Source organism: Lacerta agilis, chromosome 2 (genome assembly GCF_009819535.1).
Source record: "Lacerta agilis isolate rLacAgi1 chromosome 2, rLacAgi1.pri, whole genome shotgun sequence".
In the NCBI taxonomy this organism is placed as follows: domain Eukaryota; kingdom Metazoa; phylum Chordata; class Lepidosauria; order Squamata; family Lacertidae; genus Lacerta; species Lacerta agilis.
Genome location: NC_046313.1, coordinates 109,987,289 through 110,007,917, shown reverse-complemented (window position 1 = coordinate 110,007,917; position 20,629 = coordinate 109,987,289). Strand labels below are relative to the sequence as shown.

General features: G+C 43.2%; 2 protein-coding genes across 2 annotated transcripts in view; one reads left to right on the top strand and one right to left on the bottom strand.

The window, feature by feature from the left end:
* LOC117042654 (oocyte zinc finger protein XlCOF6-like) overlaps positions 1 to 20,629 on the top strand; it is a 663,370-nt gene that overhangs the window by 279,883 nt on the left and 362,858 nt on the right. The gene's annotated exons all lie outside the window — the stretch shown is intronic.
* LOC117042421 (tripartite motif-containing protein 10-like) lies at positions 4,148 to 15,078 on the bottom strand. The gene is made up of 6 exons (XM_033141967.1): positions 14,658 to 15,078; positions 14,424 to 14,519; positions 11,554 to 11,784; positions 9,414 to 9,436; positions 8,365 to 8,483; positions 4,148 to 4,701 (listed from the first exon to the last, which is right to left on the bottom strand). The coding sequence occupies exons 1-6, from the start codon at positions 15,069 to 15,071 to the stop codon at positions 4,148 to 4,150; spliced, it is 1,437 nt and encodes a 478-aa protein (XP_032997858.1). The 5' UTR covers positions 15,072 to 15,078.

Below are 20,629 nucleotides of genomic sequence, written 5' to 3'. Positions count from 1 at the left end.
GAAGCAGGCGTCTTTTAATTTCGTGACTGCTGTCACCATCTGCAGTGATCATGGAGCCCCAGAAAGTAAAATCTCTGGATGGTTAAGTCCAGTCAAAGGAGATTGTGGGGTTGTGGTGCTCATCTTGCTTTCAGGCCAAGGGAGCCTGCGTTTGTCTGCAGACAGCTTTCTGGGTCATGTGGCCAGCAGGACTAAACTGCTTCTGGTTCAATAGGACACTGTGATGGAAAACAGAGCGCACGGAAACGCTGTTTACCTTCCTGCCACAGTGGTACAGTGGTACCTCTAGTTACGAACTTAATTTGTTCCGGAGGTCTGTTCTTAACCTGAAACTGTTCTTAACTAGAGGCGTGCTTTCGCTAATGGGGCCTCTTGCTGCCGGTGTGCCGCCGGCCACAATTTCTCATCCTGGGGCAAAGTTCTCAACTCAAAGTAACTCTTCCAGGTTAGTGGAGTTTGTAACCTGAGGCGTTTGTAACTCAAGGTACCACTGTACTTATTTATCGACTGTTGGAGTAACCTGCTCCAACAAGTCATGAAGGTCGTGAGGATTTGGAGGAATTATAGGAGGTTCAGGGCTGAAGAAGCGATAGGCAGTTGAAGCAGCAAAGGCGGCCGAAGCAGCAGAAGGTGGCCGAAAATAAAAAGACTGCAGTCTAAGCTTGTAGTGCACTCACTGGTAGCGAGCGAGCTCTCCGTCGCCTCGAACAGAGGCAGGGGCTATTTATTAGGTATTCGTACAACGTCATCAGCATAATATTAACCAATAACAACTCAGCATAACAAGCCCTTCCGGGCGGGAAACAGTCTCAGGGACCGTTAATAGAGGGCTTCCTGGCGCGCTTTTCTTGGAGCGGAGGGAACTTAACTCCAGCTCCGTGATCCCGGCTGGATCTTCTTTCTCTCCTCCTTCTCCTGCGTGCGGCAGCACTGAGGGATCGGCAGGACAGCGTCTGTGCGTGTGCGGGAGGCGTTGGAACGTATTCCCACAATCTACTCGCAATGGTGCGCTTTCGATCTGCTAGGTTGGCAGAAGCATTGAGGGCTGGAAGGCTGTGGGCCCACCACCCCTGAGTACTGGCTCAAGCGGCCTCAGCAGAAATTACACTCACACATAATGGTTGTGGGATCCGGCTTGAAGTAATCCAGGCAGATGGGACAAGTGGCTTCAGCACAGAGATCCTGGACGGGACTTCCATATCATTCTCTACAGCCACAGCTGGCGCTGCACCCTTACAATAGTTTGACTTCACCCCCAAACGTGCATTCCTCCCTTGTCTCCTGAATATATTAAAACAGTGAGCAGAATGGTGATTTATTTAATTTATTTATTTAATTTATTGAATTTCTATGCTGCCCTATACCCAGAGGTCTCATGGCAGCTCACAGGACATAACTAGAATACAAAACCACAAAATATATAATCAAAATGTGGTGGTGGCCCAAAGGGCCACAATAAATGTGATAATGTGTACCCCTGGAAATCCCTGAGTGCGCTTCTAATAGAGGTTATAGTAACCTGTTGCTTTATGAAACTGATGATTTTGCAAGTTGCCCCCCCCCTCCAATTGGGGCAGAAATACAGCTAATATGTAAATCACAAAGATACAGCTCAAAGCTAGAACATAAGTTGCTAGACAGTGCAAATGTCTTGACTTTTTAATGCTTTGTGTGTCTGTGTCTAATCTTGCCACTTTCTAAAATTTTTATATTGGAGTGTTCTTTTTATAAATGTACCAAAGCATCAAATCAAATCTGGACTAAGGGTTTTTCTCAGGAGGGTGGGGGGCATGCGTTCTGCGTCCCAGTGGTGTATTGGTGGTATCTCTCACTCTTCTTCTGATAGGAAATGCTCTGTGGTGGGCATTTCCTATCCAAAATATGGGGTGAGGGGGGTTTGAGGAGGGTCAGTTGGCGAGGGAGTGAGAAATGCCCCTATTTTCACCTAAGAAATGTTGGAGGGTGTGATTGAAGTATTAAAAGCGGTCTTTTTTTCTGGGGATACTCAAGGGTATGCAGTACCAGCACCTTTCCCCCACAATTGCTAAAACTATGTCACTTACTATAACAACAAGAGTATGGGCACCTTCCCCCCCCCTTAAAAAAGCATTGAATGAAAGCTGGGACCAGGATGAGAGAGGGGAGGAGAAGATGCAGGTGATACTGGAAAGACCCTCTATTGGGAAGTATCCCACATCCAGTGTAACAACTTCATGGTGAGTACGGGCACCTTCTTTATTCTCCCCCCCCCCCCAGGGCGTAGCGAGCCGCTTCGTCACCCAGGGCGGCAAACCCGGGGACCCAGTGGCAGCGCACGTGCGCAGCGTCTGACGCATGCACTGTGCGTCGTGCATCATATGCAGCACGCATGCGCAGTGCATACAATGGAAACCCTAACCCTAACCCTATTGGCTCTCAGCAATCACCCCACTCCAACACAGAATGCACACACTCCCAGGATTTAAACATACTCCTTTTATTGTGTTATTTGTGATTAATTCTGCACATGATGCTATCTGGGAAGTCATATGGAATCCCAGTTTCCAATTCTATTTGTGCCCACAAAGGTTTGCAGTCTTCATATTAGCTGCTTCATTTCTGATCAGTCCGTGTCCTGTTACTTTCTGCTGAAATCCTGTAACTTTTCATACCAGAAATGTTCTGTGGGTTTTTCTTTTGGTCCCCTTTTATTCCATTACAGCCCAAGAGTGCCCTTCCAAATGGCAATAATGGGGTAGTGTTCTGGAAATATCGCAGAATAGCTACGAAAGTATAGCTTTATAGATGGTCCAGTAGATGGTCCAGCATCAATCCGTGACTATTCATGGACTAATCCATGCACTATTATTGCATCAATGACATCTTGCAATAGATACCCGCAAAAGCCCTCCAGTCTGAAGGGAGGTTTTGGAGCTTTTATTTAATACAGTTTTGTTTTTTTACTTTCATATAGAAAAAAAAAGGTTAAGGACCCCTGGACAGTTAAGTCCAGTCAAAGGCGATATGGGGTTGTGGCGCTCATCTCTCTTTCAGGCCGAGGGAGCCGGCGTTTGTCCACAGACAGCTTTCCAGGTCATGACTAAACCTCTTCTGGCGCAATGGAACACTATGACAGAAACTAGAGTGAACAAAAATGCTGTTTACCTTCGCACCTTTTTATCTACTTACACTGGCATGCTTTTGAAGTGCTAGGTTGGCAGGAGCTGGGACAGAGCAACAGGAGCTCACCCCTTCTCAGGGATTTGAACTGTCAACCTTCTGATCTGCAAGCCAAAAAGGCTCAGTGTTTTAGACCACAGCACCACCTGTGTCCATGGATTTCATATATACCTCCCAAATAACCATGTACTCTGGGCTGTTCACAAATTCAAGTATCGCTGATTAAAAATCAACAACAGAAAGCTGTACCAACACCACAATAACACAAAACCATAAAGATCAACCTAAGATCACGAACAATTAATATAGAACCAAAAAACAACAGAGAAAATAGTTATATGAATTCAAGTATATGAATCCATAATTATTAAAAGCCAGGTCAGGGGGAGGGAGAGAAAAGACCCTCTTTGGTGATGCTGAAAAGACCCTCTTTGGGGGAGCACCCTACATTTAGGACCACAGGGAAGACATCATGTGAAATATAAAGGGCAGACATAGCCAAGTTGCTGGACTACAACTCCCATCACTTCTGAATTCAGTGAGATTTCTCTCTGAGGAAGTGTGGAGATGGGGAGGCTGCATTCGCAAAGGGTTGGAAGTTGGGGCCTCACAGACAGTCTTATTTCCTTCCTGCCTGAGATCCACAAGGCTATGAGCTTTAGTTGCAAAGTGGGTGGAGGGATTGTTCTCCAGTGATCTATCAATGCCATCATGTGGGCATTTTAACAGCTGGCAGAGGTCTTGTCAAGAGAGAAAGGTGAACCACAGAACCAGGATTGCAGGGGGTGGCGGGTGAATCCTTTTGAGAAATAGGTTGTTTACTGGGACGGTTAAAGTGTTTCCCTCTCTTTAAGGACTCCACTGCAGAGGGAATTCTGGGAAAGCAAAGGGAAAAGAAAATTCCAGATTTTGTTTTGTTGTTACCTCTGAGTGTGACTGGAACGACTCCTCTCACATGGCATCTGCAAAGATGTCAATTCTACTCATATCAGGAGATCCTGAGGTGGGTTTTTTTCCCCCACAGACAAAAGAAAGGGAGGAGGGTCTCCCCAGAGAATGAGATTCCTGAGAATGTGTGGAGTTCAGCTCCTGAGTCACCATCAGAAAGAGACACATGTCCCCCTTCATAGTTGAGAGTCACCCGGATCCTCCTGGGATACTCATTCAGAGACAGATCAGGGTCAGGGGAGGTCAAGGGCCAGTACATGCCTCCACACTTCTCCACAGCCCAGATCCCTTCCTCAGGCCTAAAGGATAAGATGTCTTTTCTCTCCACAGACTTCCTGGCAACCCCCACAGTCCACCACCTCCCACTTTCCACATTGACTTCCCAGAAATGTCTGCCTGCTGTGAATCCCTCACGTCCCAACACACAAGGCCAGTCCCTGAATCTCTCAGGATTGTCAGGCAGGTATTGCTCTTCGTATCCATATCTCACACTTTTCCGATCCTTGGACAGGATGAGAATTGGATGGGCTGTGTCTGGATCCAGAGTGACATTTGCTGTTGGGGAGAAGAGGAGGGAAAGAGAAGAGAGGCAGAATCAGCCGAGAGGCGGAGACAGACATCCTGATCCAACTTTCCTCTAAGATAAACGGGTTTCTCATGTTTCATTCAGCATTAGGACACTCCATCCTTTCTCCCAGTCTCACCTCAGAATAAACTCCTTCGCTGTGGGTTTTAAAATTATTATTTTTTGTTCCTTTTTACTCAACATATTTTATTGTGTCCCTCCTGTCAATCCAGTCACCCTTCAAGAAGCAAAACAACCCAGAAAATATTCCCTCAGCTGCTCTTATATGCAGTGAAGGGGAGGAAGGATGGATGGGGCAAGAGGAGAAAAATGGCCCTCCTTTGAATCTCTCCGTGTGAATTGCCCATTTGGGGCTTTCAGAGGGTAATACTGAAATGAGAGAGAAGAAATGTTTAGACTGCGTCCCATTGGCCAGATTACATCCAGCTACGAGGGACCTACCAATCGGGTGTTGTGGCTATCCAATAGAACCCACCCACAACACAGGGTGTCGGATTCCAGGTCTCACCTTTAAGGGAGGACCCGATTTTTAAATTTATTGTAGCTTATTTATGATGTATTCCAGAAGAAGAATTGGTAAGAATATTAATTACTAATAAAAATAGTGTGCATTTTAAAAGTTGTCAAGGACCCATGCCTGAGTTTCAGAATTTAGGGGATACCGAGGGTCCCTGTTGAGCAGGGGATAAGGGCAGAGTTAAAAACTTTCCCTTGCCCTGAGTGATTGAGATTGAACTAGGGAGTCCTTTTTCATGTGTTTTTTCCGGCCTCCATAAAAACCATCAAAACACTGCAGGCTGCCTGTTCCTGCCAAGAATCTTAAACTGCTCTAAAGCTGTAGAAGCCTACTTCTGCACAGGGACACAGGTCTTATCCACATAGCACTTTGTATTTGCAGCAGTTTGCATTTCCAATTAATTTGTATAATCCAGTCTCAGTGTTTTTTTGTATGCATGCTCCTAAATTGAGGAGCATAGCCACATATACAGTGGTACCTCAGGTTACATACGCTTCAGGTTAAGAACTTTGCTTCAGGGTAAGAACAGAAATTGTGCTCTGGCGGCGCAGCGGTAGGTCCCATTAGCTAAAGTGGTGCTTCAGGTTAAGAACAGTTTCAGGTTAAGAACGGACCTCCAGAACAAATTAAGTACTTAACCCGAGGTACCACTGTATACCTAATTTTCTTTTCTTCCCTCTACCGGTACTTTGCCCAACACCAGAATGCTTCAAATGGAAACCACATTAAAAAGTGTATGCTGAGAATGCACAGTTGCCTGTCTGTTTCTCTTGACACACTATCTGGGTGGGGGAACCAAGTTGAAGCAGTCAGCTCTGTGTGATCATGCCCTGCTGGTAATTAACCATTATGATTAGAACCAGCAAATCAGAAGATTGGGGTATGCAACCAAGAACACCTACTGGTGTGAATGGGAAAGACTGAAGTTACTCTTCATAGAGCAATTCAGATATTTTTGTGTGTGGACTACTCATCTAAATGGAATGGAGCAAAACTGTCAAGTGTCAAGTAACAGAGTGACATTTGCTATTGGGAGGGAAATGAAGAAAAGAGAGGCAGAATCAGCCAAGAGATGGAAAGGGGCATCCTGATCCAAAAAATACCCCAGGAACCAGATTCCCTCTTAGATACATGGGGCTTCATGGCACCGCATTCAGGACTGAGTCTTACATTGAAATCAGGGGAGTGAATCAAATGAGGAAACCGAACAGATTCCCTTCCCTTGTGAGCCTCAAGCATTGTTTTCTTACAACCACAATACCACTACAAACATATTTGTTGTCCTAAAGCACGCTAAAGGCTATTTGTCTAAGTTTTTGACTTTGGCAGAGGTGATCTTAAAGCTCCTGAAAACACACCTGCATTTTCATGCTTAGGCATCTTGGAACAAGCTATTGAGAAACTTGGCGGTTTTAGCACATCAAGAACAAGCTGGCTGTAGTGGGAGCCTACTGGCTAGGGTTGCCATATTTAAAATAGTAAAAATATGGATATTGTTTCCCTCCTTTACCCACAAAGTTGTTGTGGGTCCCACCCCCCAAACCATATCGCCGCCACAGCCTCAAACTTCCCGCAAACGCCACAATCTTTCCGACACAGCCACGGCTGACAAAACCTTTTAATCACGGTAATCTAAACTTGATTTTAACTCTATTAATTCATTGTTTGTTAATAGATTATTTGTATTTTACATTTCCTGATGCTTATTTAGGATGTATTCCAGTAGAACAATTGGAAATAAATTGTTAATTACTAATTAAATTTTTAAAAAAAAAAAAAAAAACGGACAGGGACCTGTGCCAAGTCAGTTCCAGAATCTAAGAAGATATTGAGGGTCCCCGTTGAACAGGGCATCAGGGCCAAATCAAAAAGTAGAAGCAGGCAGCTCTGTGTGCAAATACCCTGTTGGTAAATAATCAACACAATTGAAATCAACAAATTAGAAGACGGGGACAAATGCAAAATGTAATACCTACAGAATGAATGGAATATACTGAATTTGCTCCTTGTATATAAATTCAGGTACCGTATTTATGAGGGTTGTGGGTGGTGCTGTGGGTTAAACTACAGAGCCTAGGGCTTGCCGATCAGAAGGTTGGCAGTTCAAATCCCCGCGACGGGGTAAGCTCCCGTTGCTCGATCCCAGCTCCTGCCAACCTAGCAGTTCAAAAGCACATCAAAGTGCAAGTAGATAAATGGGTAGCACTCCGGCGGGAAGGTAAACGGGATCTGCGTGCGCGGTTCTGGTTCGCCAGAAGGCGGCTTAGTCATGCTGGCCACATGACCCGGAAGCTGTACGCCGGCTCCCTTGGCCAATAAAGCGAGATGAGTGCCCAACCCCAGAGTGGTCCGCGACTGGACCTAATGGTCAGGTGGTCCCTTTACCTTTACCATATTTATGCTAATGTAATGCGCCATCGAATATAATGGGCACCTCAATTTTCAAAACCTTAAAACCAAAAAATGTATTTGCGGGTGAATGTAAATGTGCCATCAAATGTAATGTGCACCCTAATTTTTGTTATATAATTCGACAAAAAAAGTTTGCGTTACTTTTGAGTAAATACGGTATTTGTGTGTGTGGACTACTCATCCAATTAGAATGAAGCAAAAGTGCCAATTAACAGTCAAACCATGTTTAATGTGGACAAATCAAATAATCCAGCAAAAGCAAAACAGGAAGGAGAAGACTGAGGCTGCAAACACACTAACCTGCTTGGAGCTCAAAAATGTACTTTCCCCCTCAATCCAGATGAGTAAATGCCAAGCTGGAACATGCTGGTGTCAATCTAGATTGATCCTAGCTCCTTTCATCCACAAGGGTGAATAAAGATGTGCATGCCAGAGGAAGCAGGAAAGGCAACAGAAAAATGGCAGGTACTTCTTCTCCCTCTCTTAGAATAACACCAAGGAGTGGACAGATAACTGGATCCCACTGCAATACCAGTCCCCAACCCCACCTTGAATTTGGTCCTTCACACAAAATTTACCTTTCTGAGGCTGTCCAAATAACAGAGCATCTGAGGAAACAAAGAGATACAAAGTTTGATAGCTAGACTTTTATACCTCAAATAATTTCACAACAAAAAATCCACTTCATATTTTGGACTGATATAACATCTAGGGTAAAATCCTTGCAGCCATTCTCCATTACCTTTTATTTTCTCCATCTCAACATATAGAATGGGATTCGCAACCCAGAAGTTTGAGATCTTCCTCTTCAATTCTGGTGGGAAAGTCAGTGGATTTTCAGATGTCCCCCTTTGCTTACACCTAATGGGGAAAATAAAATGGTAACCCATTCAAATCCAGAATTTCTGAGTGCAGCAAAAGAAAGGAATTGAAAGGAGGAAGGAAACTGCTGAAAGCCAAGAAGGAGAGCTATGCACAGAGGGGAGAAGATTCCTCCTTACTAGGGAATCCAAAGCCAGACATCTGAGGGTCAAAGGAACAGCTCCAGGTCTCTGAGTCTCCTCACTTACATCTACTCAAATGCAGAAATAAAACCAGGTGACCATTTTAATTATTTTTCATAAATTTTTCATACCATTTTCATAAATTTTTAAAGTGCTTTACTACATGCTAAATAAAACAATCCAGAATGTACCATTGCTGGGAAAAGTAAAATATAAAGTATGCATTCAAATTAACATAATTAACAGGAAACTAAAATATTACCTTAACTACAGAATGCATTACAGAATGCCCATTTAACGCAGCAAACAGGAGAATAAAGTATTATCATAAGCTAAGCCAAATGTCACTTTCTCCTCTCTTAGCTCAAAATATTTGTTTTTTTGAGGTTGGTGGGATCTTGCTTTGACAACTTAGATATCCTCGGCTGTAGAGCCACATTCCTCATAGGTTAAGCCAGATCTTTCATGAATATGCAAAAGAAACATTTTTTTTTGGTCAAAAGCCGATCCAGGCCATTAAAGAACAACATTATACACATTACATAAGTTTAACAAAAATGACAAGGGAAATAACACTAATTAGTTTGGCAATCACTTCTCTGGTAAAAGGCTCAAAAGAATCTTTAATTTCACCTAAAATGAATAGATGATTTCCCAACTATTAACTCCCCCATTGGAACCTTTCACCACACCCTAAGAGATTGGAGGGGCAGGTTTTATGTCATCTCCTCCTGGATGTTTCCCAGTTTCCCAGTGATATTAATGGAGATGAGCCGAATTCACTCACCTCTGCAAGGTGCATCTCACATCCTAAAAGGGAAAATAGGAAAAGAAGAATGGAATTGACTGCCTATCATCATCATCATCATTCTTTATTACGGTCAAAGACCAGCTCTTAAAAAGGAGATAAAGTAAAAATAAAAATAAATACAACGGATCCCTTTGACGAAACATTTTCCGGGAATGTTACATATCTAAAACTCTTTGAACAAGATTTAAAAGAAAATTATTAATTGCATTACAATGTTAAAGATTTAAAATAGTGGCTGCAGAAAGCTGAGCCCGGCTCGCTCGAGATTCCATTGAGGAGAAACTTAGATGGGCTGAGAAGATGGTCTATATCTGCAAATTTGGACACAAAATCTGGCAACCGCTCTGGTAATCATCGGGTCTTTACCTAACAAGAGCAGGTTGTATAACTGCTTTTCTGGGACGCTTGCAAACCTCACCAGTATGGGATCCAGGATCTCCCTTCGAGCTTCTTCATATAGAGGGCATCTGAAGAACGAGTGTTCAGGGCTTCCTATTTCCCCTAGTGGGCATACGCAGAGTCTTTGGGCGTATGGGATTTTTTTATAGAGCCCCTCCAGCACTGGCGTGGGCAATGCCGCGCTTCTGGCAAGAGTAAACGCCCTTCTTGAGTTTTTTGACAGGAGAAAGGAGAGGTAAGGTGCCGGGGCAGCTATGTGTCTCTCGATTTCTCCAGTTCTGTATTCAGGGCATCTTGAACAGTCCTGTTGTCTTTCAATGTCACTGAGTCGTTGTCTGACTGTTACTTTAACTTGCCTTGGATCCATCTTTAAGAGGGCTTGGGGGGAAAGGCCCATATTCTGGAGAGAATTCAGGACCGCTAACTGCCACCCGGACTGAAACTGATCGCAAAGGATCAGTGGTGCAATCCCTTGGGGTTTCAGATTTAGAGCCAGCCATTTATAAATTGATGTTAGGCGTATTGAAGCCTCCACACTCATCATTCCCGTTTCGAGTCTGATCCATGCGTTGGATACGCATTTGGGGACGTGCAGGAGGGCTCTGAGAAATTTAGATTGTACACGTTCCAAGGGAGAGAAAGAGGAGGAGGACGGGCCTAGAAAGGTTCCATAGAGGAGCTGAGCCAGCGCTTTGGCTTTAAATAACTTAAGGGCCGCCGGAACGAAGAAGCCCCCCTGTGTTCTGTAGAATTTGAGAATACAGTTTGCGGATTTTTCGGCTGAGCTTCCAACAGAATTTATATGCATTTTATTTGCTCCTGTGGCCTGTACTGCCATTCCGAGATATTTGTAGTTGGAAACTTGCTCTAATCTATGTCCTTGTAGTTCCCAGCTTCTGGGCTTTGATGACTGCCTATCACAGGCCCCGTAACAAAGACCCATCAGACCCTGCTGTGGATGTGCTCCAACCTTCTGGGGTGAGTCTGCCTAGCATATGCTAAAGCTTTGGATAGGTATGGATGCATCTAACAATTTTGGTTTTTCTCCATTTTCATTTTTTCCCAATCTTAATTTCAGTTCTCCAGATTAGTTTCTGATTATATTATTATTATTATTATTATTATCATTATTATTATTATTTTTATTTGAAAGGCTCTGAAGAAAATTCATGAGATTTCCTCTGTCTTTTCTAGGTATCCATAGTATATTGGCCAGCAGAGAATTTATGGATAACTGTTCCAACTGAAAGAGTTCATTTTTCTGTGTTATCCTTAACAAAATTAGCTAAGCAGCATCACACTACTTAGCTAAACCAGATACTGCCAATCCTCCCTTATGTGTAGCAGTTGCATATTAACATTCTCCCTCTGACCCTTCCTACGCTACACTCCTGCTCAGAGATGCAAGCCCCATTTCTGTGCCCCATTTGGCAGCAGAACATTCTACCTGACCTCCCTCTCTTCCCTCCCCCTTTGGTCCAATATGGTCCACCCTGTAAAGCTCCGGGCAAACAGCAATGCACAGAATACCTGATTTGTCATTGGTTGTGCTTCAGCTTTAAAGAGCAAGCTTTTGTGGGGAATGACTGGGGCAAAAAAATAAATCTTGGATAGGGACTGGGAAAGCATAGACCTGTGTCTGGAAAGAGTGCAGCAAAAGGTAACTGTGGTTAAACCCTTAGAGAGGAACTTTGAGCTGTTCCTACCACAGTCTGACCTGCAGGAGTTCATTTGCTGGCTGCTGACTCTTCTCCTCCATCTCCTGGATGACCCTCTCAAGGGAAGAGAGTTTCCTGGAGAGTCTGGCCAGCTGCTCATCCCTTCTTCTTGCAGTCTCCTTCTCCATCTCTTCTATCTCATTCAGCAAATGCTCTTCTTGTTCTTCCAGAAACTGGTGCAGTTGTCTAAACTTCTCCTCTATATTCTGCCTCTCAGTTTCTGTTAATTTCTGCAAGAGGCAGGAAGAAAGAGAAAAAGAGGAGGCCAGAGTCTTTAGAAAGACCTTCCTTAATAATGGCATGGTAAATCATTGTCAGGGACTGGGCAGAGGAGGAATGGTGGAAACTGCCTCCCTATCCTGACCCTTCCAAGGAGGAGGAAGAGGAAGACAGTATAGATGTACAACGGTGGATTGCGGGAGGTCACATCTCAGAGGCAGAAGATGGGAAAAGTTGGAAGAGGAATAGCAGGTGACGGACATGGTGTCATTAGAAAGCATTCCACACCCTCCATCTCCCAGAACCAGGTGAGCCTTAAAAGTAGGAGAGCAAAGAGCTGAAAGACAGAGGCCATGTGGCAGCACCTGTAGAAGTGACAAATGAGGAAGTGGGGGATGGGGTGGAGACTCACTCGGGACAACACCATTATCCAAGAAGCTGGGTTCTATAGCCTCTCTCTGCAAATATTGAAATAAAAAACTTCCGGTGGAGCGCCATTCCGTTCAGTTGGGACCTCTCTCAGCTCTGAGGGGGTTCCGGTGTTTTTGGGCCAGGAGTGACCACAACCGAGCTGTGGGCTCCGTTTAAACCTCAGGAAGAGCATCCTGAGGACTTGGGGTCTAGCGGGAGCCAGAAGTGCTTTCCTTGCTCTTGAGGAAACTTAGTAAAGTTTGCTCAAGCGAGCAGGGCTCTGGCACGGCTCTGAAGACCTATCAATTGCCTGAAAACACGAAGCAGCGGAGGCTGACGGTTAGATGAGCGCTTTGCTTTTCCCTAATTACAAAGGAAGGACTCTGTAAGTACTGAGAACAATTGATTTGCAAATTCTATTGAAATTCGGCTTACAGAGAGAGATCAAAAGAGGAAGTTCGTCTCTCTCTGACAGCGGCAAGTTTAAAGTAACACCTAGAAACTGTAGCTCTGAAAGATTTGTTTATTTCAAGTGGAGAGCTGATTTTGTACACCTTAGAAAACCCCTGCTTGGGGGGTAGACTGAGAGTTTGATTTATTTCTTCTTGTGGATTATAAACTAAAAGGGAAGATACCGTTAATCCCCCTGGCTAAGGAGTCTGGGTCAGGCGGGGAATGGCAGCTTCGGACTGGATTGCGCAGTTGGAAAATTACTGAGATCTCACCACTTCCTGCTTATTCAAATCCCACGGTGTCCCCGAAGCTTAAAGAATGCTACACTCAACACTGACACCATTTCAGCGAAGGCTATTGTTGGAATGTCAATTGCTTCAGCTACAGATAAGTTCACCCAGATTGGAGCTGTTTTAGCGAACTGCTTTTTAAACCCACTCGATGGAAAGGATGGAAAGGAGGCAGATCCAGAGGAATTTTTGGAAGAGGAGGTCATATAAGATGGAAAACAAGAAAGGCTCCCTTGGTGTGAGAGACTGGGAGCCTATAGTCTGGACAATACACTGAGCTCTGGGGGTGAGAGACCAAGAGCTCAAGAACAACAACCATGGAAAATGCAAAATGTAGCTGAGAGTGGAGGAGAGATACTTTATGACGATGCCAGAGCAACTATTTACCAAGAAGGAAGCCACAATCTGGAGGAGAAGAAGCTACAATGAAGAATACTAAGTATAAAATTGAGCATGAAGGAAATAATGGAAGAAGAAAAGAGCTGGAAAGGGTGGATTTTTTTGGGGGGGGGACTTGTGGGGATGGGAAAGGTAATGGGAGGGCTTGCGATGGATAGGAGGGGGGTGGGGTAAAGGATGATTATTTAAAGGGGATATTATAAAGGCTGAGCATGGAACTCCGAAACCAGAGGGAAAACGGTGTATGAGACTGGAAGAAACATTTAGGTATTTGTTAAGATGTGATTTATTAATATCTGAAATTGGAATCAGAAGGAATATAGGCTACAGTATTAGAAAGTTAAGTTAAGAGAGGATATAAGAGGTTGTGATGTGGAATTTGATGTCTTGTTTGATAAGAATAAGATCTAAGGAATGTTGATTATAATTGTAAGTTTAAGATTAGGTGTAAGAAAGAAGATTTTACAAGGTTACAAAGTTACTAAAGAAGATTAGAAATGAACGCAGAAGAGAGGACGTGAGGAAGTCCCAAATTTAGGATTATAAAAAGGATAAGGATGGATATATAAGTGTCTTGTTTGTGTGTATTTTGTATTTTTTTGTAGTGTTTGTATTTGTATTTTGTGTATGCTTATTGTTCTTAAAATCCAATAAATTCTTATTAAAAAAAGAAAAGAAATAAAAAACTTTTACTTTTTATACTTTCCTGGGCAACCAGCTGGGAGCCGCTGACAGCATCCTGACAATCACTCAAGAATGGGGCTAGATCATGTCTTTGGGCTCAACTAAACTGGACTAATTAAAACATTATATATGTGTTATACACATGTGATACCAGGAGCCCCTATAGAGCTGTGATATGTCGCAATGAGAAATTACACTGAGAGCTAATTTTTCTAATAGTGTTTTTTATAGCCCTCCAGATGTTTTGGAACTACAATTCCCATCATTCCTAGCTAACAGGACCAGTGGTCAGGGATGGTGGGAATTGTAGTCTCAAAACATCTGGAGGGCCGGAGTTTGCCTATGCCTGGTGTTTTCCATAGCATACAGGTCCTTCCTGTACTTGTTCTCTTTATGGTAATTGTGACACTTACAAGCAGGCTGTTGCTTTCTTCTCCTATTTTTGCTTCATAAGCCAGAATTTTCTCTCTCTCTTTCTTCAGACGCTCCAGGCGACCACAGATGAGTGTCTAAAGAGAAAGCAAAATATCAGACTTGATTAGTACTGTAGGTTTACAGCCACATTGACAGCATATTCTGCAGACAGACACAGACACACAAAGAGATATGAAAGGATTGTGTTAGCAAGTGTCAAAATCACTTCCTACCTTGTATTCCTGGGCAGCCTCTTCCTTGAGAACCACAGTGTGCGATCTATGTTCTGGGGACCGCTCACATAACAAACACACCAATTCTTCATCTTGTTTGCAGAACAAGTGGAGTTTTTCCTTGTGTCTCTTACACAATTCCTTTTCCCCTTTATTTGGTGGCAGTAGTTTAATTTTTTCCACTATATTGGCCAGCTGCCAATTGGAGCGAAAACTCCCTCTCTGCATTCGGGCTTTGCAGATGGGACACTCCAAGTCCCCCAGATGCATTTGTTCCCATGTGTCACAATACTTTACGATGCAGCCCTGGCAGTAGTTGTGACCACAGTCCAAGGTCACAGGGTCTGTCAGATACTCCATGCAGATTGGGCATGTCGCTTCTTCTCCCACATCCGTGGATGAGGATGAGGCCATGACAGAGCAAGAGTGGCTTTGTTGAGATGAGAGGTAGCTGTAGGATGACAGTAGGATGTGAATGAACTTTGGAGGGGAAAACACCTGTCAGGTAAAAACTCTTCAGTATTCAATGTTTCCACATCCTTCCAGTGAAACTAACTCTGCATTTCACTTTCTTATGCAATGTATCCTCCACAATTGGTCCTGTTATACAAATTTTAGGCACACACTCACCACAGAAAACCAATCCTTCGGCCTTCAAAAAATTAGGAAATATTCCCAGAAAAACTAATTCTGCATTTCACTTTCTTATACAACGTATTCTCCACAATTGGTCCTGTTATACAATTTTTAAGGTAAACGCAGATAATAGGCACATACTCACCACAGAAAACCAAACCTCCAGCCTTCAAAAAATTTAGGAAATATTCCCTGAAAAACTAGTCACTTTATTTGAGTGTATAAAATTTAGACAATTCACAAAGCAAGAGCGAGGCCATCTTTAGACTCCAGCTGAACTGTGGGACCCCTCCATATAGCTAGCAGGAATTTCTTGGTAAAATCATTCTTCCACAGCCTGGCAAAGCTTTAAATCAAAGTTTGAAGTTGAGGTACTTAATAGTGACTTTAAAGTACTTGCTAAGATATATAAAATGCTGTTGGAATGGAACTTAAAAGATGAAGAAGTGAAGTCGGTGATGATTCACTGGGCAAAAGATTTTGGATACAACATCCTGCTAGAAGACTGGGAAAAACTTTGGAAGGAAGGAATGAAATTTACGGCTTGTACGTCAATAAAAGAAAATTTATTGAAAATGATGTATAGATGGCATATTACCCCAGTTAAACTAGCTAAGATGTATAAGACGGAGAATAAGTGTTGGAAATGTAAAGAAAATGTCGGTACTTTTTATCATATGTGGTGGGAATGTAAAAAGGTGAGAAAGTATTGGGATATGATATATCATGAGATAAGAAAAATGTTGAAATATAATATTGCTAAGAAACCTGAAGCCTTTTTGTTAGGTATTGTAGGTACAGACATTGAAAAAAAGGATATTAGACTTTTCCAATACGCAACGGCGGCAGCTAGAATTCTTCTAGCACAAAAATGGAAACAAGAAGAACTACCGACGAAAGAGGAATGGACAGTGAAAATGACTGAATACGCAGAAATGGACAAATTAACGGGAAGAATCCGAGAGCAGCGGGACCAGAAATTCATCAAAGACTGGTTAAAATTTACGAACTATTTAAAAGACAATTTATATCTGAATACGTTAATAGGGTTTCAAGAAGTTTTGTAGTGAATGTGTAGAATTATTATTGTAAGTAGGATAGTAAAGTAAGGAAATTTTCTTTGTTGATAATGTAAGCAATGGTTGATTAAAGAAGTATAATGTTAAGTTAAAAAATTAGAAAGCCATTTGAAGGGACTGATGGAAGTCAAGGCTCGATAGCCAAATTGGAAATGTATGAAAATGTCTGTTTAAAATTATTGTAGTAGTTTAGTATAAAAATAATAAAAAATTATATATATATATAAAAAAAAGACAGCCGCGCTCCGCAAAACGAAAAAAAAAAGACGAAAATTTTTCGTCTTGCGAGGCAGCCCCATAGACTTTTTCGTCTAGCGGGGCAGCCTTCCGCTAGACGAATGCCTTCGTCTAGCGAGTTTTTCGTCTAGCGAGGCATTCGTCTAGCGGGGTACCACTGTATAGTTAAAGCTATGGTTTTCCCAGTAGTAATGTATGGAAGTGAGAGCTGGACCACAAAGAAGGCTGGTCGCCGAAGAATTGATGCTTTTGAATTATGGTGCTGGAGGAGACTCTTGAGAGTCCCATGGACTGCAAAAAGATCAAACTTATCCATCCTTAAAGAAATCAGCCCTGAGTGTTCACTGGAAGGGCAGATCCTGAAGTTGAGGCTCCAGTACTTTGGCCACCTCATGAGAAGTGAAGACTCCCTGGAAAAGACCCTGATGTTCGGAAAGATGGAGTGCACAAGGAGAAGGGGATGACAGAGGATGAGATGGTTGGACAGTGTTCTCGAAGCGACTGGCATGAGTTTTGCCAAACTGCGGGAGGCAATGGAGGATAGGCGTGCCTGGCGTGCTCTGGTCCACGGGGTCACGAAGAGTCGGACACGACTGAACGACTGAACAACAACAAAAACAACTGTAGTTTTAACTTTTTGTATGTTTTAAATTATAGTTTTATTTTTTATAGATAATTTGATTGTTTAAATCTTTTTTGTAAATTGCTTTGAGGTTCTTATACAATCAGGCAGGATTTTATGAAATAAACAAAAAAATCTGTAGCCAAAGCCATTACAAAGTAAAATATATATAAAATGATGAAACACGTTGAGCAGTTAAAATAACTATTAAAAGAAGGCAGTCTGTCAAATGAAAATGTGCTCCGCTGAAGAATTTAACTTATCATCCCCACAAACCTTCCTCCTTAAAATTGCCAAGTTAAAGCAAAACAGGTCACCTTTTCAGAAATGTTTGCCTGCTTCATGTATTCACTATCCAGTAGAAAGAATAATGAAGCTCCATGAAGAGGTCCCTCAATCATTGAGTGGGACACAAGCAATTGCAGGGCTCCAAGCCCTCCTTTGGGTGCCCAGCCAACACCTCCATTGACACCAATGGGAACTCTTCGCCAAGAGCTAACAGTATTCCCATAGGTGCTTGACTTTCAGCTGAATGGTGGGGGAAGGCAAGGAAGAGGAACAGTTAAAAGGCTCCTCTATACACATTGGGAACTGAATGAAAATAGACCTGCTTGGGCAAAGGGCTGCCTGGGAACATACAGTGGGGTTTGGTTGTCAGATACTCACCTCCAGTCTACAGCAGCTTCTCTTGTGGGCAGGGAGATGGTGTGGTTGATCAAGGAGAAGTTCTGGGGCAACCTTTCTTCTTCCAAGCTGTCCCAGCTTCAGGGAGGGGCAAAGGACGTGCCCTTTGTACAGCTGTAACTACAACCAGCAACTGTTCTTTTCTTCTGCTGGGTGTGCCCAGCTTCCCTCCCCCCCTCCATCTTCTCTCCTCCTAACAGAACATCCATTTGCTCACCACCTCATCTCACCCCAAACATGAACAGCTCTTTTTCAAAAAGAATAAGAAAAAACAGGCCTTTGGCATATATTTATAATTGTATAAAACAAAGCCATGTTTTTTTCTGAACAGGTTTTTTTTTTAATCAGCTATCATAAATGTGGCATTGCTTGGTTAATAAATGATAGCTTTGAACTTTGTCTGAATGTTCCACCACACCCATTTTGTTCAGGATGCAGAAAAAGAATTCTTTTTTTTACTTTCTGCTTTGGACTCCTGACTCTTCCCCTCCTCCTATCCATAGTGGCATCAGGGAAGCACTTTAGGGCAGACACGACCCCAGGAACCCACTTGGGGGTCACACCCACACTTCTGCTGAATCGGGGAAAAGATCCATTGGTGTTTCTGAGGAATGACATTTGTTCCTAATTCAGTGGGTTTTCCCAGGGAAAGCAGTGGGGCAAACAAAAAACTGCTTTGATCCATGCCAGAAAGCATGGGAGAAACTTCTGTCCCTAGCCTACCACAAATCATCGCCCAGTGTAACCAGTGCAGTTTCAGTCCCATGAAGGGGTCTGAATTCCGAATGGAAGGGATCCAAATCATCCACATTTCCACAGTTTCCATAGTGGCCACTGGATCCTTGAATTAATCCAAGCAAATGGAACAAGTGGCTTCAGCATAGAGATCCTGGACTGGACCCCCAGAAGCAGCCATGGCTGCTGCTTCACAGTGAAGGCACAGCTGACTTTCACTTTTTCAGTTCTCAGTCTGTGGGAGTTTCCCTGTCTGCAAATGACTTGCCAGTTCAGGGCTGATGTGCTAGGCTGTTGCTGTTTTCATCCTGGCAGCCCTGCACAGCTGCTTAGCGGTGTCTTGAGCAGCCTCCATTGCTTTACATTGCTTCTGAGGCCTGTATACTGTGGGGAGTATGTTGTCCTTAGGGGGTGATGGGCAAATTCTTTTATGAATGAATAAGATAAAGCAAATCACTGGCATTGTGGGGGAGCAACCTCTGCTTCAAGAAAGAAGTGCGTAGCAGAGACTGCTCTCTCTTCCTGGCCTGAACATAGTAATCCCCTGCTCTGCTCTGGGATCTGACCTGGCGCGGAGCTGGTTTCAGGCACCAGGCCCACTGGCAGACCAACTCTGTGTTACAAAGATATCTGCAAACATGACATGAAGGCTGGCAACATTAATCCGCCATTTTGGAATCCCTTGCAGTTAACTGCAGTGCCTAGAGACAGACAGTCAGGTCATGTATCCACAGCAGCAGCCAAAGGAGGAATGACCACCAGGAGGAGAGTAGAGAGAAGAAAGGCCCTGGTGCATCTGCAGCAGCACAACTAGAGGCCTTCATCTGCCCCAACTGACACAAAACATGTCTCTCCTGCATCGGTCTGTACAGCCACAGCAGGCGCTGTTGTGTCGTGGGTTCTGGTAGCAATAAGTCCAGCAACACTTCTTAGTGAACAGCTCTTTGGGGAATAGGGGGTAGGGAAAGCTCTATTTATAGACACATTGGGACAGAGGGAAAAGATACATTTTAGCGGGAACCAATAATATTCAAACTTTCCGGCGGGACCCAATCAGGCTGTGGATTGTGATTGTACTCTTCAAATTGACCAATAACATTACTTTACCCGGCTGACAGACTATCTTATTTAATACACAACAGGCGCTGCAATCTTCCAATTTTGCTTAAGCCCCAAAGGCTGACTCCTCCATTGTCTCCTTAGACAGATGCATGCCAGCTTTGAATATATTAAAACAGTAGGTAGAATGGGTTTTTCTTTTTCTTTTCTTACTATGATGCTCTACAGCCTCAGCCCACATTCACCCAGAGTCAGAGCTCTCAACAATCATCCCACTCCAACACAGAATGCAAATACTCCCAGGATTTATACATATTCTTTTTATTGTGTATTTGTGATTTCTGTGCATGATGCTACCTGGGAAGTCTATACCATCCCGGTTTCAATACTATTTGTGCCCACAAAAATTTGCAGTCTTCATATTAACTGCTTCATTTCTGATCAGTCCGTGTCCTGTTACTTTCTGCTGAAATCCTGTAACTTTTCATACCAGAAATGTTCTGTTGTGGGTTTTTCTTTTGGTCCCCTTTTATTCCATTACAGCCATCCATTACATCAATCCATGGCTAATGCACTATTATTGCATCAATCCATGATTAGCATGCACTATTATTGCAAGCATAAATCCATGGCTAATGCACTATTATTGCATCAATGGCATCTTACAATACACACCGGCAAAAGCCCTCCAATCTGAAGGGGACCCTCACCAGCCTGCAAGGGAGGTTTGGGAGCTTTTCTTTAATACAATTTCATTTTTTTGGCTTTCATCTACCTCCCAAATAACCATACACTCTGGGCTGTTAACAAATTCAAGTATAACTGATTAAAAATCAGCAATAGGAAAGCTGCACCAACATCAACACCACAATAACGTAAAACCATAAAAATCAACATAAGATCATGAACAATCAATACAG